General features: G+C 41.3%; 1 protein-coding gene across 3 annotated transcripts in view; it reads right to left on the bottom strand.

Moving 5' to 3' along the window:
* The window catches only part of si:dkey-22o22.2 (neural-cadherin), a 171,022-nt gene that overhangs the window by 93,664 nt on the left and 57,343 nt on the right, over nucleotides 1-20,015 (bottom strand). The window contains exons 1-4 of one of the 3 annotated variants that reach the window (XM_042424662.1): nucleotides 9,804-10,319; nucleotides 9,381-9,569; nucleotides 4,829-5,054; nucleotides 2,266-2,470 (exon numbers count right to left, since the gene is read on the bottom strand). In XM_042424662.1, the coding sequence (XP_042280596.1) occupies nucleotides 2,266-2,470; nucleotides 4,829-5,054; nucleotides 9,381-9,534 (585 nt within the window). In that variant the 5' untranslated portion in view covers nucleotides 9,535-9,569; nucleotides 9,804-10,319. Of the gene's footprint in view, nucleotides 1-2,265; nucleotides 2,471-4,828; nucleotides 5,055-9,380; nucleotides 9,570-9,803; nucleotides 10,320-20,015 lie in introns of those variants that run through there. The other 2 variants (XM_042424660.1, XM_042424661.1) reach the window with 2 other exon arrangements.

The raw sequence follows: 20,015 nt of genomic DNA, 5'->3' as shown, positions 1-20,015 counted from the left end.
TGTGTGTGTGTGCGATAATCCATAATGATGCAACAAACTCTACAGAGCTCAAACTGCTGATCGGAGAGTGATCAGATCTGATCATCGGGGTTTCGAGCGCAGCTTTGATCACGAGAGCTTCACAGGACTGAAGGCTGAAAACGAGGCAAACGGCGCCGCGTGTTTAGTTTTACGCATAATGAACATATAACGAACACACACGCTGCATAAACAGGAAATGAAACAGTTGCATCACAACATGTGATTCAGCGGCAGCACTTTCTCTCATTAGACATTTATGAGTTTTCACTGAAGAGCAGCAACAGTCGAAGGTCAACGATTCTTCAGATGTGAGTCTGCGTATGTGATCGTAGATAAAGTTTTAAAGTACTTGTGCTTTACTTGAGTATTTCCATGTGGAGGATGTGAATACGTCTTCCTGTTGATGTGTATTTATGTATGAGGAGAAGAGAGGATGTGATATCACTTATAACACTGTTCTTCCTTCATGTCTCAGGTGGTTTGACACTGATTCACACTTTCATACTCTGATGCAACACCATGATGTCACATGAACTCGTGAGTGTGAGATGGACGTGTGATTAATCCTCAGAGGCTAAAATGACTTCAGCTCCGGAGGAAAAGATGCAACAGCAACACAAAATATCACTGCGTTTAAAGATCCCCTCCAGACGTGTTTTATGACATATAAAACTGCTTTCAATCATAAACTGTGTCTGATATGGTTTCACTACAAAAAAAAGGTCAGTTATCTCCTTAGAAATCCTTAAAACGACACCTGCTTCTTCTTCTCCCTCACGCTAAAATCATATTAGGCTTCAAGTTTCCACATCACACTCGTGTGAGTTGAATACTGGAACACGATTGGCTCCAAACTAGCTGTGATGTCATAAATCCTGCTCGTAGGTTCACGTGTTAAACTGAGATTTAAGGTGAAGTCAGAGAACAAACATCCAACTGAAGGAAGAAGAAGAAGAAGAAGAAGAAACATGTTTTTGATTGGAGGACGAAAAATATTCATAGTTCAAAACAAAACAACTCTGTCAGCACTAATTGGTGAATTAATGATATAATCTTCATCAGGTTTTTCACGTTGTTTGACCAAAACGTTGCTATTTTTTCTTTAATCTTCTGTTCTGAATGATTTATCTGCTTCCTGTTTACAGCTGTGCAAAAACCTGCTGATCTCACTTCAACCACTCGACATGATGCACTAATTAATCTATGTGTGTTTTTTTTTTCATCCTTTATTTATTATATTTATATTCTCTTTGACAGGAACAGCCTGACCACATTCACACAGTTTACACACCTTCACACCTGGAAGCTGAGTGGTGATAACGAGGGAAGACGAGCGCCGCTGTTTCACTTTCCCTACACTGATTCATCCTGCCAGTCTGGAGACTGAACAGCTAATCTTTCAGTCACCAGCTTGTCTCTCTATAACCTTTAGGCCACCGATCTTTGAGTAGTCACCTGAAGAACGAATACAGCCTCACAGACGGGGTGAGGAGCAGCTGAAAATGGATGGAAGTACATTTCATTCTTCAGAGATGTGAGCTGCTCAAGTCTCTGGATTTATTGGTGTGACAGAAGATATCGTCTTCTGGGGCATTTCAGACTCATTATTTGTGATAAAAAACAATGAAATAAATGATGATATTCATTTCTAATCACGTCTCCCTGCATCGTTTTTGTAGAACACTGTGTATCTAGTAGGGATGTGTAGAGAGTCCAGTATTTGTATTTGTATCTGTATTTGTTGAGGCAGCAAAGTTATTTGTATTTGTATTCGAATAAAAGTGGAAAGAAGCTTAAAAATCCTGTTTTTGTTTTTATTAGACTTTTAATTTTAGAAAATTAAAGTGTTACAATAAGTGTTCCCTTGGGAAGTGCTTCATTTGTGTCAGTAGTTCAGCTTTATCTCTGGTGAACACCCCAAACTCTGGAAGTGATGTTCAAATTAATAAATGTGCGTCATGTAGCAGGTGGATGTGACTCCCCTCACTGAGACCTGCTGATAGACGTCACAGCGGAGCAGAGGAGAGACACTGAGATAGTGATGTAACCGACCTGTTTTTTTTTCCTTCCCGAAAACAAATAATTTTTAAAATATTTGTATGAAACAAATATTTTTATTTGTGCTTTGCCGAATGACATATTTGTATTCGGGCACACCCCTAGTGTCTGTGTGGAATTGCTCAGACTTTTGGACCTGACTGTTTATGTGTTTGTTTGTTTGTTTGTTTGTTTGTGCGAGCGTACCTCGGCCACGCTGCTCAGGCCGGTGTCGGGTTCGGAGGCTCGGACCTGCAGCGTGTGCAGGTTGTGTCCGCTCTCGTAGTCGACGGTCCTGGTGAGGCTGAGCGCTCCGCTCTCCTGGTTGATGCTGAACAGATTCCCGGGATTCACCAGCAGCATGTAGGAAAGAGTTTTCTTCTGGAAGGAGACGGCCTGAACCACCGCAACACTGAACACACACACAGAGAGAGAGAGGACGGACTGAAGGCGACCGCGGCAACCATATAATGAAGCATTTAACTGTATTATATATGTATCCCAAAGGTAATTAAACCCCAATTTAATGCATATACTGCAGTATATTGTCAATTCAATGTTCATTGTAGTGTTTCGCTCTCACTCACATCTCTTCCTCGCGTCTTATCTCCTCTCAAGAGAGAGATGCACTGAAGAAGAAACGTTGTTCTCCAAATCAGACAGTCGAAGGCGTTGATAAGCTAGTTTCCAGTAGCATCGCTAGCTTGTCTAATTGTGCTGTTACATAAACACAACTGTCACTGGAAAGTTTGTTAATCAACCTGCTGGATTTCTTTGTTCTTTCACCTCAGTTTGAACAAACTGTGACTGGAATGAAATGTATCCATAGCAACAAAAGAGACCATTAAAAGGATCAGATCAGAGCATCTGAGTGAGTAATTATATTATTATAAAGAACAAACATTTTAAATAAAGATATTAGGTTAATATACCACTGGTGTTGGTAGTGTTAGTCTTTGTCCTCCTTTACTTACAGAAACATCATCACATTCCACCGCCTCAGATACTCAGTATGGAAATGGCATCTGTGTGTGTGTGTGTGTGTGTGTGTGTGTGTGTGTGTGTGTGTGTGTGCGTGTGTGTGTGTGTGCGTGCGTGTGTGTGTGTGTGCATTTTCACGGCCAGCTCTTTGGCTTTGCGTGTCATGTGAGGCATGAAAAGATGAGCCCTGTAGAGTGAGACAAAAGAGAAGAAGAAGAAGAAGAAGAAGAAGAAGGGGAGAAGGAGGGAGAGAGAGAGAGAGAGAGAGAGAGAGATGGAAGCAGGGAGCAGAAGAGGAAGAGGAGGAAGAGGATGGAGGGATGAGGAGATGTGGGGAGGGGGTTGGATGGATGAAGAGGACCCAGATGTATGAGTGTGGCCTGAGGCTGAGAATTTGAAAGTGTGGCAAATTCAAATATTTATTAAAAGCGAGGTCTGGATAAACATGAAGGGGAGTGTGTGTGTGTGTGTGTGTGTGTGTGTGTGTGTGTGTGTGTGTGTGTGTGTGTGTGTGTGTGTGAGAATCCCTCCGGGCTGCTGGCGCAAACCACATTATATTAATATCCAAGTATCCATGCCACCCTGTGAGCAGTGTGTGTGTGTATTTCTGTATTTCTGCATGCGTGTTATGTGTGTCCGTGCTTCCATTATGTCCCTTTATGTGTGTTCATGTCCTCACGTGTGTCTCAGTGTGTGTGTGTGTGTGTGTGTCTGTGTGTGTGTGTGTGTGTGTGTGTTGGAGATTGTGGAGCAGCTTCCTGTTGACCTGTAGTCACATTTACACTTCAGGAGAACGTCATATAGACCAGAGCTGCTCCGACAGTCTTAAAGGTCCAGTTATTAAATGTCCACTGCATCAGTAATGATTCATCACATTAACTCTGTGTATGAACAACATCTCTGTATTACTGGAGGAGTGGCACCTCGGTTGTGTAACAAAGCTTTTAAATGAAAAGGTTCAGGAGGAAACACTGCTGCTGGTGTTCATTAATGAGCTCTTTGCTGCTTTTATTGTTGAAAATGTTTGATTTTACAACATGATGATGTCAGCTGGTTCAGTTCTTTCCTCCCTGTTAGTGGTGTTAATGCCATAAAACGGTTAATATCGCTGTAGTTACTACCAGCAGATATTGTCCTGCAAGATCAGATACTTTGGTGGATAAAATGCCAAAATGCCAAATACGTAAATTAACATTTTGTTATTATGTTGAGACAAGATGTAATTCAACCAGTTTTAAGTTTCTGGCAAAACATATTTGCTGTTGCAGTTCAGTCGTATATAAACAGATTTTCTTGGAGACGTTACAGGTTTGTGTTTGTGTTCAGGTGTCATTTTTAGCGCATGTTGGTGCTGGTTTACCTCTGTCCATACACATCTGTCAGCTGTGTGTGTGTGTGTGTGTGTGTGTGTGTGTGTGTGTGATGCTGTTAATGTTCATCTCGGTACCTGTAACATTTCCTCTGATGATGTTACACACTGTGGTGCATTCAGGCCAGTATAGTTTTAATGGCCTATTTTGGTTAACGTATGTGTTTCAAGTATGATCGGACGGACTCGACCCACCAACAGATTTCTGTGATGTCATCCTGCCAGTGTGACCTGGAGCAGGGGTGCTGACTTTACCTTTTTTACCAGTTTGACCACTTCACCCACAGCTTTTGCCTTCGCTACATCAACATCACGCTTTCTTTATCTCTAAACGTTGGCGCTGGATGTGAACCATGCGATGCATGAACCAACTTATTTGAAAGTAGTAAAACTGGTTTCCAGACTCCTGCGGTGACTCACGGTTGAGCGGCGGGCGTGTTCTCCAGCACGCTCAGGCTGTAGGTGGAGTTGGTGAACTGCGGCGGCCGGTAGCCGGCCAGGACGGCCACCGTGGCGGGAAGACCTTTACGTCCGCGCCCGTCCACCGCCTGCACCCGCAGCAGGTACTCCTTACTGGGGGTCAGAGGTCGTCCCGTCGTCCTGATCTCACCGGAGCGATGATCCACCTCGAAGCATTCCTCCCCACCTGGACGGACGGACAGAGAGGAGAGAAGAAGAAGAATGAAGGATGTTCTCCTAAAATACTTTTAACACAGTTTGAAACAGACGCTGAAGAGTATTTTTTTCGTTTATTCGTCTCAGTTTTCGTGCCAAATATCCACCAGAAACCAAACAGGCAGTTAAATGGAGAAGTTATAATTTTTATACTGTAGATACATTCACAGCTGTACAGTTATGAAAACCCAAACAAGGCAAACTGAGGCTGGAGGGCTGCTGTGTGTGTGTGTGTGTGTGTGTGTGTGTGTGTGTGTGTGTGTGTGTGTGTGTGTGTTGAAAGTGAGGCTGCTTCTGCCAGCTGGAGCAACATGTGTGTTTATTTCTGTGTGTGTGTGTGTGTGTGTGTGAGCTGGTTAACACTCTTTGAAGACTCAGAGGAAGAGCGTTGGTTCGTTTTTACCCACGTCCCCCCTGGGCGAAGAGAGAGAGAGAGAGAGAGAGAATGCTGAAAAGAAGATGAAGAAGATGGAGGGATGAAGAGAGGAAACGATGGTGAAGCAGAGGAAGATAAACAAAGATGAGAAAGGAAGGAGGGAAAACGGAGGAGAGGAATCCCAGCTGTTGACCAGAGGGTTTTGAACCAGCAACAGCTGCATCCAACCTGTCAATCATCTCGTCCTGCCGCCTCCGTCTGTGGACGACGTTTCTGATGAGACTCACAGTTCGTCTGTATCTCTGCTGCCATTTCAGCAGAAAAACCAGGCCAGTTTTATTGTCTTTAGCCTCGTTCAGACTGGATTTATGTCTTTACCTGCTGATTTTAACCCAGTTCAGTAATAATTAAAGACAAAATGACAAAATGATGGAAGAGTTGCTCGTCCTTCTACTGCAAACATGCTAACAGCAGCATACAGTGTTAGTAGGCCTCCTATCAGGAGAGCAAGACCACATAAAAGCTCATCAGACAGGCAGTTGTAAAGGTATAAATATTCTCTATAAAGCCCTGATTTAAGCCAATATCTGTTTACATTTTGTCTCCATTAAAAGTCTGCTGAATCAGCTGTTAGCAGCTCCTGTTAGCAGTGTAACATGGACGTACAGACAACTGTCACTGGATCATTGTGATACTGAAGAAAACAAGTTCGAAGCCTCTTTTTTCTCTGATTTCTAAGCAGATTTATGGAGGTTTATTCGCGAAGGACATCGTAGGTAATGATATCAGTGTTAAATGCCAAAAATAACACCAAATATCCATTCATTCGAAAATCAATAGCATTTGGGAGCCTCTGAGCTGCGCTGTTTCGAAACTCGAGTCAACGTCTGTGCTGTTGCCATGGGAAACAGCAGGTAGCGTAACTCATTTTAAGCGAGCGAGTGGTTAAACGAGAGAGCGAGCGTCAGAAAAATGACGGTGAATGTGAGCGTTCAGCTGCAGGGTCTAGCGGAGGTGTGCTGGGGGGGGTGTGGGGGGTGGTGGGTGTGGGTGTGTTCGTTTGTCCTCTGGAACGTAACCGCTGTGAAACAATCAAAAAATAACGTTTTATTGATGTGATTCACCGGCATTCTCGCTCCCTCTCTTCATTCATTCTCTAGCTCGCTCGACCACTACTCCACTACTCTCTCTCTCTCTCTCTCTTCGTCTTTTTTGAAATGAGTCAGGAAGCCGACAGCAAAGCCTAACGGTACTTTAATGTTAGTTGTCGTTAGGTAGTAAGTTGTCAATCTGGCAGTAGATGACACCCCCCCCCCCCCCCCCCCCCGCCAGGCCTAACCACTCAACCAAGGGGAAACAGTGGATTTTTGACTCTTCTTCTCTTCAGTTTCTTTGCCTCCGACTGTATCTGTCAACCTGTAACTGCAGCAACTTCCTGAATGTGAATCCTGAGCAGCAGAAGATAAATAAAAGCTTTAACGTACTTTTCATACACTCAATCTTTCTCCTTCCTTTAGTAATAACTGTTAATTACTATAATATAGAAGAAAAGAGACACACGTCATTTAAAATATTCTCCTTTTACAATAATTTTGCAACACAAACCTTTTTCCCTCCGTTGTCCTGCTGCTCAAACACTAACAGTAAACTTAACATCCTGAAATGGAGTAAAATCACATTAATGCCACTAATTGGCTTCACACACACATACTGAGTGAATATATTTCCATACTGGCATGATATTAAAAAAACATTTTTAATGTAAATTATTGGATTATTCGTTGGTACACATGTAGTCACATAACGCCAAAGGGAAGTCAGGAGCTCTTAATATGAAATTAGCTCTCAAAATATCTCTCCACTCCTTCCTTCTCCTCTTCTTCTTCTTCTTCTTCTCCTCTTCTAAAAAAAAAAAAAAAAAAAAAAAAAATCCACAGCCACCGGCGCCCATCCGCCTCCCACTCACTGCCTCTCCAGAGACTTTCCTATTATTCCCGAATCTGGGAGCTTTCTTTGCCCCGGGGAGCGATTAACAGCGCAGCTCCATGCCGTTTATGTGCGTTTTTCTCTCCCCCTCTCCCGCTTGACGGTAATTGAAATTCAACAAGTCAAATTTTATTTATAAATCTCTCCTTTGAACAAAACAGGTTTGTCACAGAGAGCCTGGCGGAGCAGCAGCAGCAGCAGCAGCAGCGACGACGGACCTGATTACAGATACAAGCAGGAGATAAGAACAAACAGGTTCTAGGATGAGGTTTGATTTGTGTGGATGATCACTGGATGTGTTCAAATAATCTGGAATATCAGAACAAAGAAGCTAATTTAGATCTTAAAACATACATATATATATGTGTATATATATATATATATATATATATATATATATATATACTGTACAGTAAAGCTGTCGTGTCTTTCTGTATCGATTTATTGCACAAAAAAGTGATGTCATCAGGTTAGACCACTGAGATTAAACCTCCTGTTGTCCTCGGGTCAATTTTGACCCGTATCCTGACTGAAGAAATTATGAATTATTTTAACTATAGTTGAGATCAGAGGAGGATGATGTTGATGGATTATGGCAGACTGATACATGTAAAAGTTTAGTCAGGATACTGTTTTAAAACAATTTCAATTTTTTTGATGACAGCACATAATGACACCTGGAGGGTTAGGGCTGCAACTAACAATCATTATCATTCTCGACTGATTGATTTGTCGTTTTCTCTATAAAATGTGAGAAAATTATGAGAAAAAAAAGGCTCGTTATAATTTCTTGGAGCCAAAATGTCTTAATTTGTTTGACCAACAATCCAAAATCCAAAGACGTTTAGTTTCTATCATCTATGACACAGAAAAGCTTCAAATCCTCACATCTGAGAAGCTGCAACCAGAAAATTTTGGGCATTTTTGCTTAAAAAATTACTGAATTTTTTTTATTAATTGATCACCTGCTCAATCAATCGACTAATCGCTGTAGCTGTAGATGAGATGAAGTTGTTACTACTGACATTTATAGTCATTATACTGCACGTTCTATTGTAACGGACTGTGTTCATGTTAGTGTTGAACTGTTATGATCGTTACTGTGGGAAATGTTAGTTCACACATAAAGTCTGTCATGTTGTTGTCAGTTTAGACGTTGTGAAGTCATGTGATCTACCTGTAACAGTGATCAGCGGGAGATAGCACACCTGTAATTGGCTAGGAGTTAGGTGGGGGGGGGGGTGATTCTTCTTCCTGTTTTCGGTAGTTAGACGATGTTACGAGAGGCTGAGTGTGAGAGGTTAGTGTGTACGGCCAACAGTAGTCTGTCACTGTGTGCAATAAAGTTGCGGCAAACACCGACTAACGTCTCGCCGTGTGTTATCGAGGGATGTTACGATATTAAGAGTTTAGCTGCTGACAAAATAACACATCTGAACTATAACTTATAATGAAATGTAATGTAAAAACACAAATATATATATATGACGAGCGGAGGTTCAGATGAAAACAGAGATCTCTCGGCTGTTTGAACTTTGGCTCGTTAAAGTTTCTCAAGATTTTCACAACATGAGGCCTCAAGATCAGATCATGACGTCACAATAACACCTGTGTGACATCACTGAAGCTTCATCCTGCACCAGAAAAAAGTTATTTAAAACTATCTACAACTTTTTGTTTGTGTTTTGGTAAATCGGCAGAATGAGATTCTTCATACTGAAGAAACATGATTATGAGGGAAGATCGGAGGTTTTACTGTGAGAATATATTATTTATATTATATTATATTAGATTTATGGAGGAGAGATCGTCATAGAGGGAGAGTTATTCTGACAAACAGGGTTGTAGGTTTGATTCTGTCTGAACTCGTTAATATTTATAATTATATATAAATACAGATTATATAGCTTAACATTAAACTAAATGTTCACTCACCGTCCAGTAGGAGGAACTGTGCCTGTCCCAGTGTCCCGTCTCGTTGCCGTGCCGACAGGCGGTACACTACAGAGCCAGGTGTGGCGTCAGGACCCACGGCGCCCAGGTAAGGCGAAGGAAACATGGCCCACTGCAGGTCGGCCTGACTGGGCATGCTCAGAGTCAACCTGCACAGGTACCACTCCTCACCTGGAGGACAGACAAAACAATTAAGATTTAAAACAATTTACAACAACACTATAACTATATGATAAAAGATCAATTAAACAGTTTCGTTAAAGCTTTTAATCTCCACATGAATCAGTGGAGTTAAAGTCCTGCAACAAGCAGCCGATTAAAGCAGAAAAACAAAGAGTCTGTTGGTGTTTTACTGTTTTTCACTGTGATGAATTTCATTAATTAGTTTTAAATGAAAGTCTTTACTCTGTCGTGTGTTTTCTCTAACACCATTAACCAGTCGTTGTGCTAAAAAACACTTTAAATCCACTTTATATCCAGTCTGTGACAAATAAACACCACAAAAACATGAAAAGACATTAAACTGAGTTGTATAAATCCAGCTGACTATAAAGAAATATCACAACCTTTAACTTTAGGTTTTTACATGACAAACATTCATCAGAGTTTTACCGTGATCTCCTTTTCCTACTGAGGTTGAACTTATTGTAAGTTGCTTTGCACTAAAGTGCCTCAGATCTGTGGTGCTAAAAGTGAAGAAAAGATCTAAATCCTTCTGAACAACATCTACTGTGACCTGCAGGCTCTGAACCAAACCATCATCCATCTATTAACTGACCAGAGCTGCAACAACAACTTATAACTTCATTTTCTACAACTAACGTTACGCTATCGGACAAATTTAAAGCTGCAACAACTGATGATTTGACAACTTAAGAGTCAGAAAGGAAACGAGCGAACAGACACAGTATTTGGCTTCTGTTATCTGATGAACACAGCTGCTGCTGCTGCTGGAAAACAGACTGAACCAGACAGTAAACATAAGACCAAACACTAGAAGCTAACGTCTAGTCAACACATACATCCTTTTTTTTGTTCTCAAAAAAAATCCCATCCACAAAATCTCTGCTTTAAAATGTCTCGCAACATCACAGACAACGCAAAAACACAAATGAAGTTCTTTAAAGAGGACGCCAAACCAACAGGCGGCGATATAACCCTGACCCTAAAGCCACGTCGGCCAATCAGTGACCTCTGTAGTCCATCCTGACCCCTCTGGTCCTCAATATAACTGTACAATTATGTGTAAACATATAAAAAGTCCTGTTAGGAAGGTTTGAACCAGCACGAAATGTCGCCTCATGTAAAATAAAGGAGATAACAGCAAACTGACGCCACAAACCAAGTTTACACGTCAACACTGAAAACAGAGTTTCTGAAAATCTTTACAATGCAAGGAGTTTAACAAAAGGTTTTCAGTGACTTAAAATGCAGTTTACATGTGGACAAAAGGCCAAAACAGAGAAATAGCTGCATGTTAAAACATATCCGTGTACGTGTGGACGAGACCTAAGAGGCTAAAAAGCTCCGTAGAGCTTCAGAGTTTCCATGTTGATTAATGGACAATGGTGCAAATGAAAATAAACCAATACTGTGTGAATCAACATCATCATCAATTGTTTTATTTACTTTATTTTTTTTTTTACAAAATGTGAAAACTGCTGTTCTTTGTGTTTTAGTTCCTGTTTCATTCCGTTAGCTTGCGCCGTAGCTGCTGTCTGTCTCCGCCTTGTAGTAACGTAGCTCGTTAGCTAAGCTAGCTGCACTTGTTAAAGACGGCGGCATGAAAAGCTGCCAAAGGGGACGAGGTGACATTTTTCTCTACAACATCCGCCGTCTTCCTCATCTTTCATCTGCATCGTGTTCCTCTGGAAGACGAGAGTGAAGGAGAGACGGCGAGGAAGAGAGAAGAGGCAAAATAAAACAACAAAACTTTCAGAGGATCATACGGAGCAGCAGCTCCTGTTCGCCCAGTCAAACACACACACACACACACACACACACACACACACACACACACACACACACACGTCGTCAGAGATGTCGTCTGGTTCTGAGGAGGGATTTGTTCGGTTTGAAAGGCGCTTCGGCACTCGCTGTTGTGTTGTCACCTCTGTCATCTCACAGCGGCGAAGGAGACAACAGCCGAACAAGAAAGAAAAGTTTACTTCAGAGAGACAACGAAAGAAGAGAGGCGATGAGGAGGAGGAAGAGGAGGAGGAAGAGGAGGAGGAGGAGGAGGAGGTGAAAGAACAACGCTGTCTGCCTCTGTTTCTGTCTTTTTACATCGTCTCTGAAGGTCTTTCAACAAATAGAGAGCAGGAGAGGAAGAGAAGAGAAGGAGAAAGGGGAGATGAAGAAAGTGGAGGAATGAAAGAGAACAGAGTAGAAGAAAAAGACAAAAAGAAAAACAGAAAAGGGGAGAAAAATGGAGAGAAATGACGCAGACAGTGTAGGGAGAACTATTCAGATCCTTTACTGCAGTAAAAATACTTTACTACAAGTAAAAGTCCTGCATGAAAAATCCTACTACAGTAAAAGTACATAAGTATTATGAGCTTGATGTAGTTAAAGTATTGCAGTAAAAGTACATAAGTATTATGAGCTTGATGTAGTTAAAGTATTGCAGTAAAAGTAGTGGTTTGGTCCCTCTGACTGATATATTATTATATATGACATCATTAGATTATTAATAGTGAAGCATCAGTGTTAGAGCAGCATGTTACTGTTGTAGCTGCTGGAGGTGGAGCTAGTTTACACTACTTTATATACAGTTAGCTAGTTTAGTCCAGTGGTTCCCAACCTAGGGGTGGGGCCCCTCCAAAGGGTCAGCAGATAAATCTGAGGGGTGGTGAGATGATTAATGGGAGAGGAAAGAAGAAAAAACAAAGTTCTGATACACAAATCTGTTTTCAGTTTTTGGACTTTTTCTCTAATCTTTGATTTTTGCTGAAATATTGGATCATTTGAACATTTATTGAAATGAAAGCATGTGAGAAGTTTAGAGGGAAAAATCACTATTTGGTGGAGCTGTTAACAACTCATAGACATGTGAAATGTGACCCCGACTACACACTGCTTTTTGTAAGACGTCAAAAGCCAAAAAGGTTGGAAACCACTGGTTTCATCTTTAACAATGTGTTGTATTTTAAAAGCTTGTTATATTATCCATTGTGTCAAATCTTCATCTGAAAAGTAACTAAAGCTGTCAAATAAATGTAGTGGAGTAGAAAGTACAATATTTCCCTCTGAGACGTAGTGGAGTGGAAGTATAAAGTAGGAGAGAACAAAGTAAAGAAGAAGAGGAGGACGAGGTGATGAAGGAGAGTTTCCTCTTCTGCGTCGCCGGTCTTCAGTCTTCAGTCGGCTCATAAAATCCAGAATAATCACATCTATTTCTGTCTGTTGTTTTACATATGCTGCGCTGTGGGCCGCGTATGAAAGTGAAATGAAATCTGTCCCATTATCATGATAAACATCAACACGTTCAGACGCGGCGCCGGCGGTCAGCACATGTGTCAACCCGGGCAAAAAAAAAAAAAAAACACTAAAAAAACTGGAGCTCTTTGTATGGAAACACACGTCCAGGAGGGAGGAGGAGCTGTCAGCTGGACAAAATGTCTCCTTCAGTCCTCCAGGCTGATGAAAGGTCACTGACACCAGAATAATGACATTTAATTAATCCTGTGTGTTTGGATACAGCAGCTCTGTCTTTAGAGGGCTGTTTCTCATGTGAGTCCTCAAACTTAAACCACAAAAAGACCAAATATAAGCAACATTTCAACCAGGAAGTTATATTTTAAAGAGTGTAGGTTGTATTAAATTTGAAGACTTGACGTTTAAGTATTCACAACAGCAGATATTATATATTAAAACAAGTCTCCTGCCACTGAAAAATGTGTTTTTCTCATCGTTACTTCTGCAACAAAATACGTCATTGATCGTCTCCAGAGCGACACATACAAGCGTTTTCTGATCTGAGTTGGCTCACGGTAAATTAAAGTGTTACAATAAGTGTTCATGAAGCGTGTGTCAGTAGTTCAGCTTTATCTCTGGGGAACACTCCCAACTCTGGTAGTGATGTCCACATAAGGAAATGTGCGTCATGTAGCAGGTGGATGTGACTCCTCTCACTGAGACCTGCTGATAGACGTCACAGCGGAGCAGAGGAGAGACACTGAGATAGTGATGTAACCGACCTGCATGCTGGTATTTAACATGTTTTATTTTTCTTCCTGAAAACAAATAATTTTTAAAATATTTGTATGAAACAAATATTTGTAAAAAAAAACCCCACTATTTGTGGTTTGCCGAATAATGTATTTGTATTCGGGCACACCCCCAGTAGGGAGAACCACGCAATGCAGCGTTATCCTGCAAGAAGATGCATCGGCCAATCACATACATGCAGCCTTCCTGGTGGATCACTCTGTAACATGAACACTGTGTGATCGTTTCAATGAAAAATGCTGATTGCTGCTGTGATAACTTTCTTGTCTGTATACGTATGAATATGCAGCTCCAACTGGACTTCCTGTATTGTATTTTATGTCTCACTGGTACTTTCAACCACCCAGTAGCAGTAGCATGTGGCTAAAACACAACCAATACTCCATTAGTTCAAATATGGCCCTTTTGGTCCTCGTCTACAGTGAGTCATATTTGAATAACAATAACTTGGACATGCTTTATGCCAGAACTATGCAAATCACCACATACTTTCTACATTTTGTCAACTACACCTGTATAAAATTCCAGACCTTTAGACCTAAACTTATCGGCTGTAGGGAGTTTTTAGTTTGTGGTGTCACCGGGCGACGTCATCTACCAAAATGTCTCCAAGTGGCCAAATTGTGCCAACTGCTTTAATTCATTACTGTGATGCTAAGCTGTTTACAACTGGCTTAAGCGGTTGAGAAGTTTAAACCACACTGGTTATCTGTGTGTTGTGGGAGGAAGAGGAAGAGGAAGAGGAGGAAGAGGAGGAGCTGATCAGGTCGAAGTTCCCTCAAAACAACAAGCCAATCATCAGCCATGTTTCAAACGTTGAGATTCATTGTCTACATGTGATGTTTGCAGGGCATCATCACCAGCTGAACAGCAGCCTTCATCCTCTCTTCATCCCCTCTTCATCCTCTCTACACCGCGGCGTTTCTTTCCACTCGGCCTCTTCGTCGCAGGAAATGCGCCTCGCAGCCCGAGCGGTGCGCTGATCCCTGATGCGAGCCGCTGAGCTCGGCCCAGAGCTCACTGAACACATGCATGCATGCATACTAAAAAAGCACCGCAACGTCCGACCCGGGGGGGGGGGGGGCTGCAGCCGGCCTGGAGCGAAGAAGAGGAGTGGAAGATGACGAAGGGCTGAATGTTGAACAGGGATGTTTGTCCTCTCGAGCATAACATCTTTTATTCTTCCACACTTCAGTCTGACATGAAATGAGTGTAAAATGATCAAGTTTCTGCTTTATTTCTGTATTTTTTTAAGTTTAGCAGCATTTTAAACATCTGGAAACACATGAAGAGACTCGTTAATATGAGCTCATTTTTGTCCAGACGTCCCTCTGCTTCTACCCATAATCCCTTGTGTTTTGGGGTAATTTTCTGTGGTTGGTTAGATTAAATTTTCACTCTCAATGAGCTGCACCGAAGTTAGCGTGTTCAGGCGTCTCTTTAGTCTCTTCTCAGACTTCAAGGCCACAATATGAACTTTTAACCTGTAAACTTGTGAACTTTGTTTTGAGCTGCTGAAGTTGAAAGCAGCAGGTTGAACAGAGACACAGCGTCACCTGTCTCACCTGAACAAACAAACCCGACTGAAGAAGACTGTCTACGTCTGTGAAGAAGCAGCTTTTATAAAAATCAACTGACTCTCTTCGATCTCTTGTTTAGCAGCAACATTTCTGGTTCCAGCTGAAAACGTCTCACACGTTTCCTCAGTCAGTCGTTGTTCTGTATGATCTTTGTGCAGTGTTTCATGTTTTTAGGATTTTATCCAAATATAGACAGGAGCTAAAACCAGTAATGTTGCTAATATTTGCTAATTGCACATTAAAACCATGTTTGCACATGTGCAGCATTTACAGCAGGTCAAACTTCAAGCAAGAAGTCGGTGAGTTGTGATGGACGTTTACAGCAGACAGTTTGGGTTTTTGTTTTCCCAGTAAGTTTGACTAACTGGAGGTTTGTTTCCAACTGGTCTCATCGTCTGACTCCTGTTTGTTCCCCCTGTTGGACCGCTTTTTTTTTTTAGTGATGTTGGAATTCGTACATTTTATCTTCATCAGCAACTATGATAGTAAAACAGATGCACCTGAGTCGCTGAGTAAAACTTTGTCCATGCGATCGACTTCCACATAATTAGAAAGAAAGAAAAACGTAGAACATTTCATGCGAGTTCTCGCTTTCAAAGGTTATTTTCTATTTAGTTTAAGTCTTGTTTTGGAATAAAACTCACCTTATTACCTTATCGGCCTGAATATAAGATGATATTTATTCTTCTTTTATTTTTTATTATCAATGTTACAAATAAGAAAATCTGAACTTTACAATAAAGTATTTATTACACTATAAAACTACCTGTAAACCAGGCAAACACCCCAACAAACATGTAGAAGTCTGATATTCTTCAATAAATTAAACTGAAGAATTATATTTTCATTATCATTTCATTTCATTATCAAATTATAAATAACTACAAATAAGAAAAACTGAGCTGTACAATTAGTCACACATAAACAAACTTTACAAAGACAGTTGAATATATAAAACACTACAGAACTGAAGTTACTGCAGCCTGGTCGCCAGAATAAAACGTTGGCAGTTTACGTTTCTGCAAACCACAGAAACAAATATGAATATCTACGTTTCAACACGTGAAATACATAAAACATTTGTGAAGTGACGTAGTTCACATGTGATCTATATGAGTTGATCTTTCCTATAAAGGAGGAGCAGGTGGACGGTTAGTAAGTTTCTTGGCAGCAGAGAACACGGTTTGAGACCACCTCGAAACCGAAACCAATGTCAACCGACTAAAGCGGGTGTTTTTAGTGAGACATCGGCCATTTTTATTTTATTTTTTATTTTAACCCAAACCATGATTTTTCCCCAACCCTAACCAAGTGGTCTTTGTGTCTAAACCTAACCAGACCTGAACCACAGCGTCGTCACACCATAAAACATCATTATTCAACGGGTAGAAATGTTAATATGATACGTTTCTGTTGTTTGCAGAAACGTTCAATGTCAACGTTTTCTTCTGGCGACTGAGTTGGTTATTGAATATTATTTGAGTATCTGTTTTCGGCTGTACATAGAGACCAGTGTTATTAGTCCAATGTTAACTTTACTACGTTAGGAAAGAGGCGTTGTTTCTGTTTTAACAAAGTTTTGCTGTTGAGTTATTGATCTAGGAAGTCTGAATCTGTTAATATATGATATGTTTGGTTATCTCAGTTTAACTTGCAGTGATGGATTGAAGCGTCATCTGTCAAACAGTCATAAATGACTGCTGTCACAGATGATGAGGAGCTCAGAGAGACAAAAAGACTCATTTCAACGCTTCCGAGAGCCTGAACGGAGGAAACATGACTGATACTGATACTGACAAGATACACAAATGTGGGATTTATGTTCTGCTTTAATGGAAGAAACGACTCTTTTCTCTTTGGGATTCATAGTTTCTCAGTGAAAGTGTGTTTTACATTCAGAAACAGGTGTCTTATAATATAAAGGTCGTCTTATATTCAGGCCAGAACAGTAATATGCTTTCAACACGTTCCAGTGAAGCGGTGATGTGATGCAGGAAGTCCCAGCCGGCGTTCAGATCGCCACACAGAGAAAACGAAGCGTCTGTTCCTCTGTATTCCCTCCGCTCCTCCCTCCACCACCATCTCTCTCATATACGTCCACGTCCCCGCCGAGCTGCTGTCACAACTTTCATGTTTGTCACGACGCTCAGCTTCTCTCCAGGTCCGCCTGTGTTTTTTTTTTTTCAACTGAAGTGAATATTTTTAAATAAGCAGAGAGTTGATCAGCGTTGGCAGAGGTTTGAGCTCTGGAGACTCTTCGCTGTTTGTTTGTGTGTGTCGATTGTTCTTCTTGTTTATCTGCTGAATCGGTTTGGCGGCGGCGGCGGCGGCGTTGGCCTAAATTCCTGGCAGAGATCAATAAAGTTTCATAAAGCCGTCCTGCAGTGAAAAAAAAAAAAAGTCCCATCTGTCTGTTGTGTTGTGTTGAAACACAGAACAAACTAGTCAAACAGGAAGTGTGGAGAACGACACGTCCTGTTTATAAAAGCGGATAAACAAATAAACAGTCCCAGTGAAGTGCAGCTAAGTCCACTTTGAATCTCAATGCGGAGCGTGTCACGGCTCGTTATGCTAAACCGAAGCTAAAAACAGAAAGGGAATTGTTCTTTGTTTACTCCATTCTGCCGTCTGTTCATTTAAATTCATTTATTTGTTTTGGGGGATTTTGTTGTTTGTCTGACACGCAGCGTATCGGGATCAGAGCGGAGAGAGGACGGAGACACAATGAGAAGAGCTATTTTCCGTCTCTCGAGTCTCTTGACTTGAATGGCGGCTGATGTATTCAGTGTGAAGAGGAGCCGTGGCAGCTAACCAGCGCCGCTGCAGAAATAGATAGAGCTTCAATTAGGGGAGGGATGGAAAACAAGATGTGTGTGTGGGGGGGGGGGGGGGGGGGATTAAATTAAACTGTGGTCGCGCCCCCACAGGTTGTCACACAGCCGATGATGAAAGGTGATTAAAGTGCAAGTTGTGTTTTATTTTTAAAGTGCTCTGCAGGGAAAAGAGAGAGAGAGAGAGAGAGAGGAGCAAACAGAGATAAAAAAACAGGCAATAAAACAAGAAAAGATGAAGGATGAGAAGGTGTCAGATACAAGAAAGACAAAACAAGCAAAAGACCCAAAAAAACAAGCGACTGACGACCGGCAGGTAACCTCCAGACTGCTGCCGGTTGGTTTGTGGGGCTTCAAGAGAGTTTTTGGGATAAAAAAAAAAATCCTCAGAAGTCGACAGCAACGGCTTTTATTAGCAGGAGTCGACTGTTGTGTTGTCACATCAGTTTACTGAAGGTTTATTTAGGGGTTCAGAGGTCAAACATGCTGCAGAGAACAAGCAGAAACACGGTAACTGTTGTGTTCAGACTGAATGCAAAGCATCTCGGTGTTAACGGTTGTTGACTGTCTGTGTTGTTTCTCCTGTCGATCATGTTGGTAGTGAAGGATTCAGACGTGCAGGACTGTTGTTCATTAGTGACTAAAAATCCAAAGAGTTGCTGCTAGTGTGAGATTTTGTCGTGACGCGTGAGCTCCTTCTCCTGACGACACCTGAAGCTAATCAACGTTAGCTACAGCAACCTAAATACTGACTACGTCTCACAGATAATAAAGGTCTGTACTCAACATGGCTGTGTGTTCATGTGAGGTATCTCATGTAAATCATTTAAGCCTGAAGGTTTTTGTTGTTGTTTTTTGGTACCAAACTGCAGAATAAATAAATATCAAGAAGGACTTTGACTCCTCATGTCCGCAGCATCGTGCAGCGTCTGCTCTTCAGCACATTCCTGATATAATTCAGAGTTGTTTTGTTGATATTTGTGATGTTTTACAGGATGTTGATGATACATGTTTCTCTGTCATCACTCAGCTGCTGCTGTTAACCTGTATTTTTTACAGTGTAGTGATCAGAACATGATCATTTTATCTGCAGCAACAGCTTGTTAACGACTGCTGGTTGAAAGCAGAGAAGAGATTTCTGACACAACTTCACCTGCTTCAAAGGTGTAAAGAGAAGAAAAATACTGGTCAAAACTTTATTGCCAGAGAAACGTGTTTCAACTTGTGTCCTTCGTCACCTCATGACTGCTGGTTAACAGATTTCTCATTACTGCCATTACTGACTGTATAAAACACAGAATATGTGATGAAGGTTTAATGTGTTTAGTTTAGAATTATATTAAGAAAATAAACTGATAAACTACAGAATAAAAACGTTGTATCAACCCTTTACAGACCCTTGATCCCTTTTAACCCTGCGTGTGTGTGTGTGTGTGTGTGTGCGTGTGTGTGTGTGTGTGTGTGTGTGCAGCTGTGTTGTCGCCGGAGGAAGATCAGAGAGATTTGTGTTACCTGAAGTCTACAGGACACACACACACACACACACACACACATATACAGGTGTGTGTGTGTGTGTGTGTGGTTGTGTGTGTTTGATTGACAGTGTGGGATGTGTCTCCGTGGTAACTTACAGGGTGCAGGTGTTCCTGTGGGACCGGTTGCCGGGGCGACAAGTCTCTGACATGTGAAAGCACTCTGGCTTTGTGTTACCACGCGTGTGTGTGTGTGTGTGTTACATGATAACAAATAAACTTTAAGTGTTTGTGTTGCATTTGAGTTTATTATTATTATTTGTAATAATTTCCACTGAGATTTATTGTTCAGTTGTTTGTGTTTCTGTTGTTACTGTTAATATTTCACTAAGTTTAATGTGACTTGATTATTATATTTGTTAGCATAATTTCCCAGTAAGCTAGCGTTAGCAGGTGTGTTTTCACAACACGCATCTACATCCATCTTTTTTTGTATGTTTGTTT

This window comes from Thunnus maccoyii, chromosome 10 (assembly GCF_910596095.1).
Source record: "Thunnus maccoyii chromosome 10, fThuMac1.1, whole genome shotgun sequence".
NCBI classification, from domain to species: Eukaryota; Metazoa; Chordata; class Actinopteri; order Scombriformes; family Scombridae; genus Thunnus; species Thunnus maccoyii.
The sequence above is the reverse complement of the archived record's forward strand: the minus strand, read 5'-3'. Positions and strand labels throughout refer to the sequence as shown.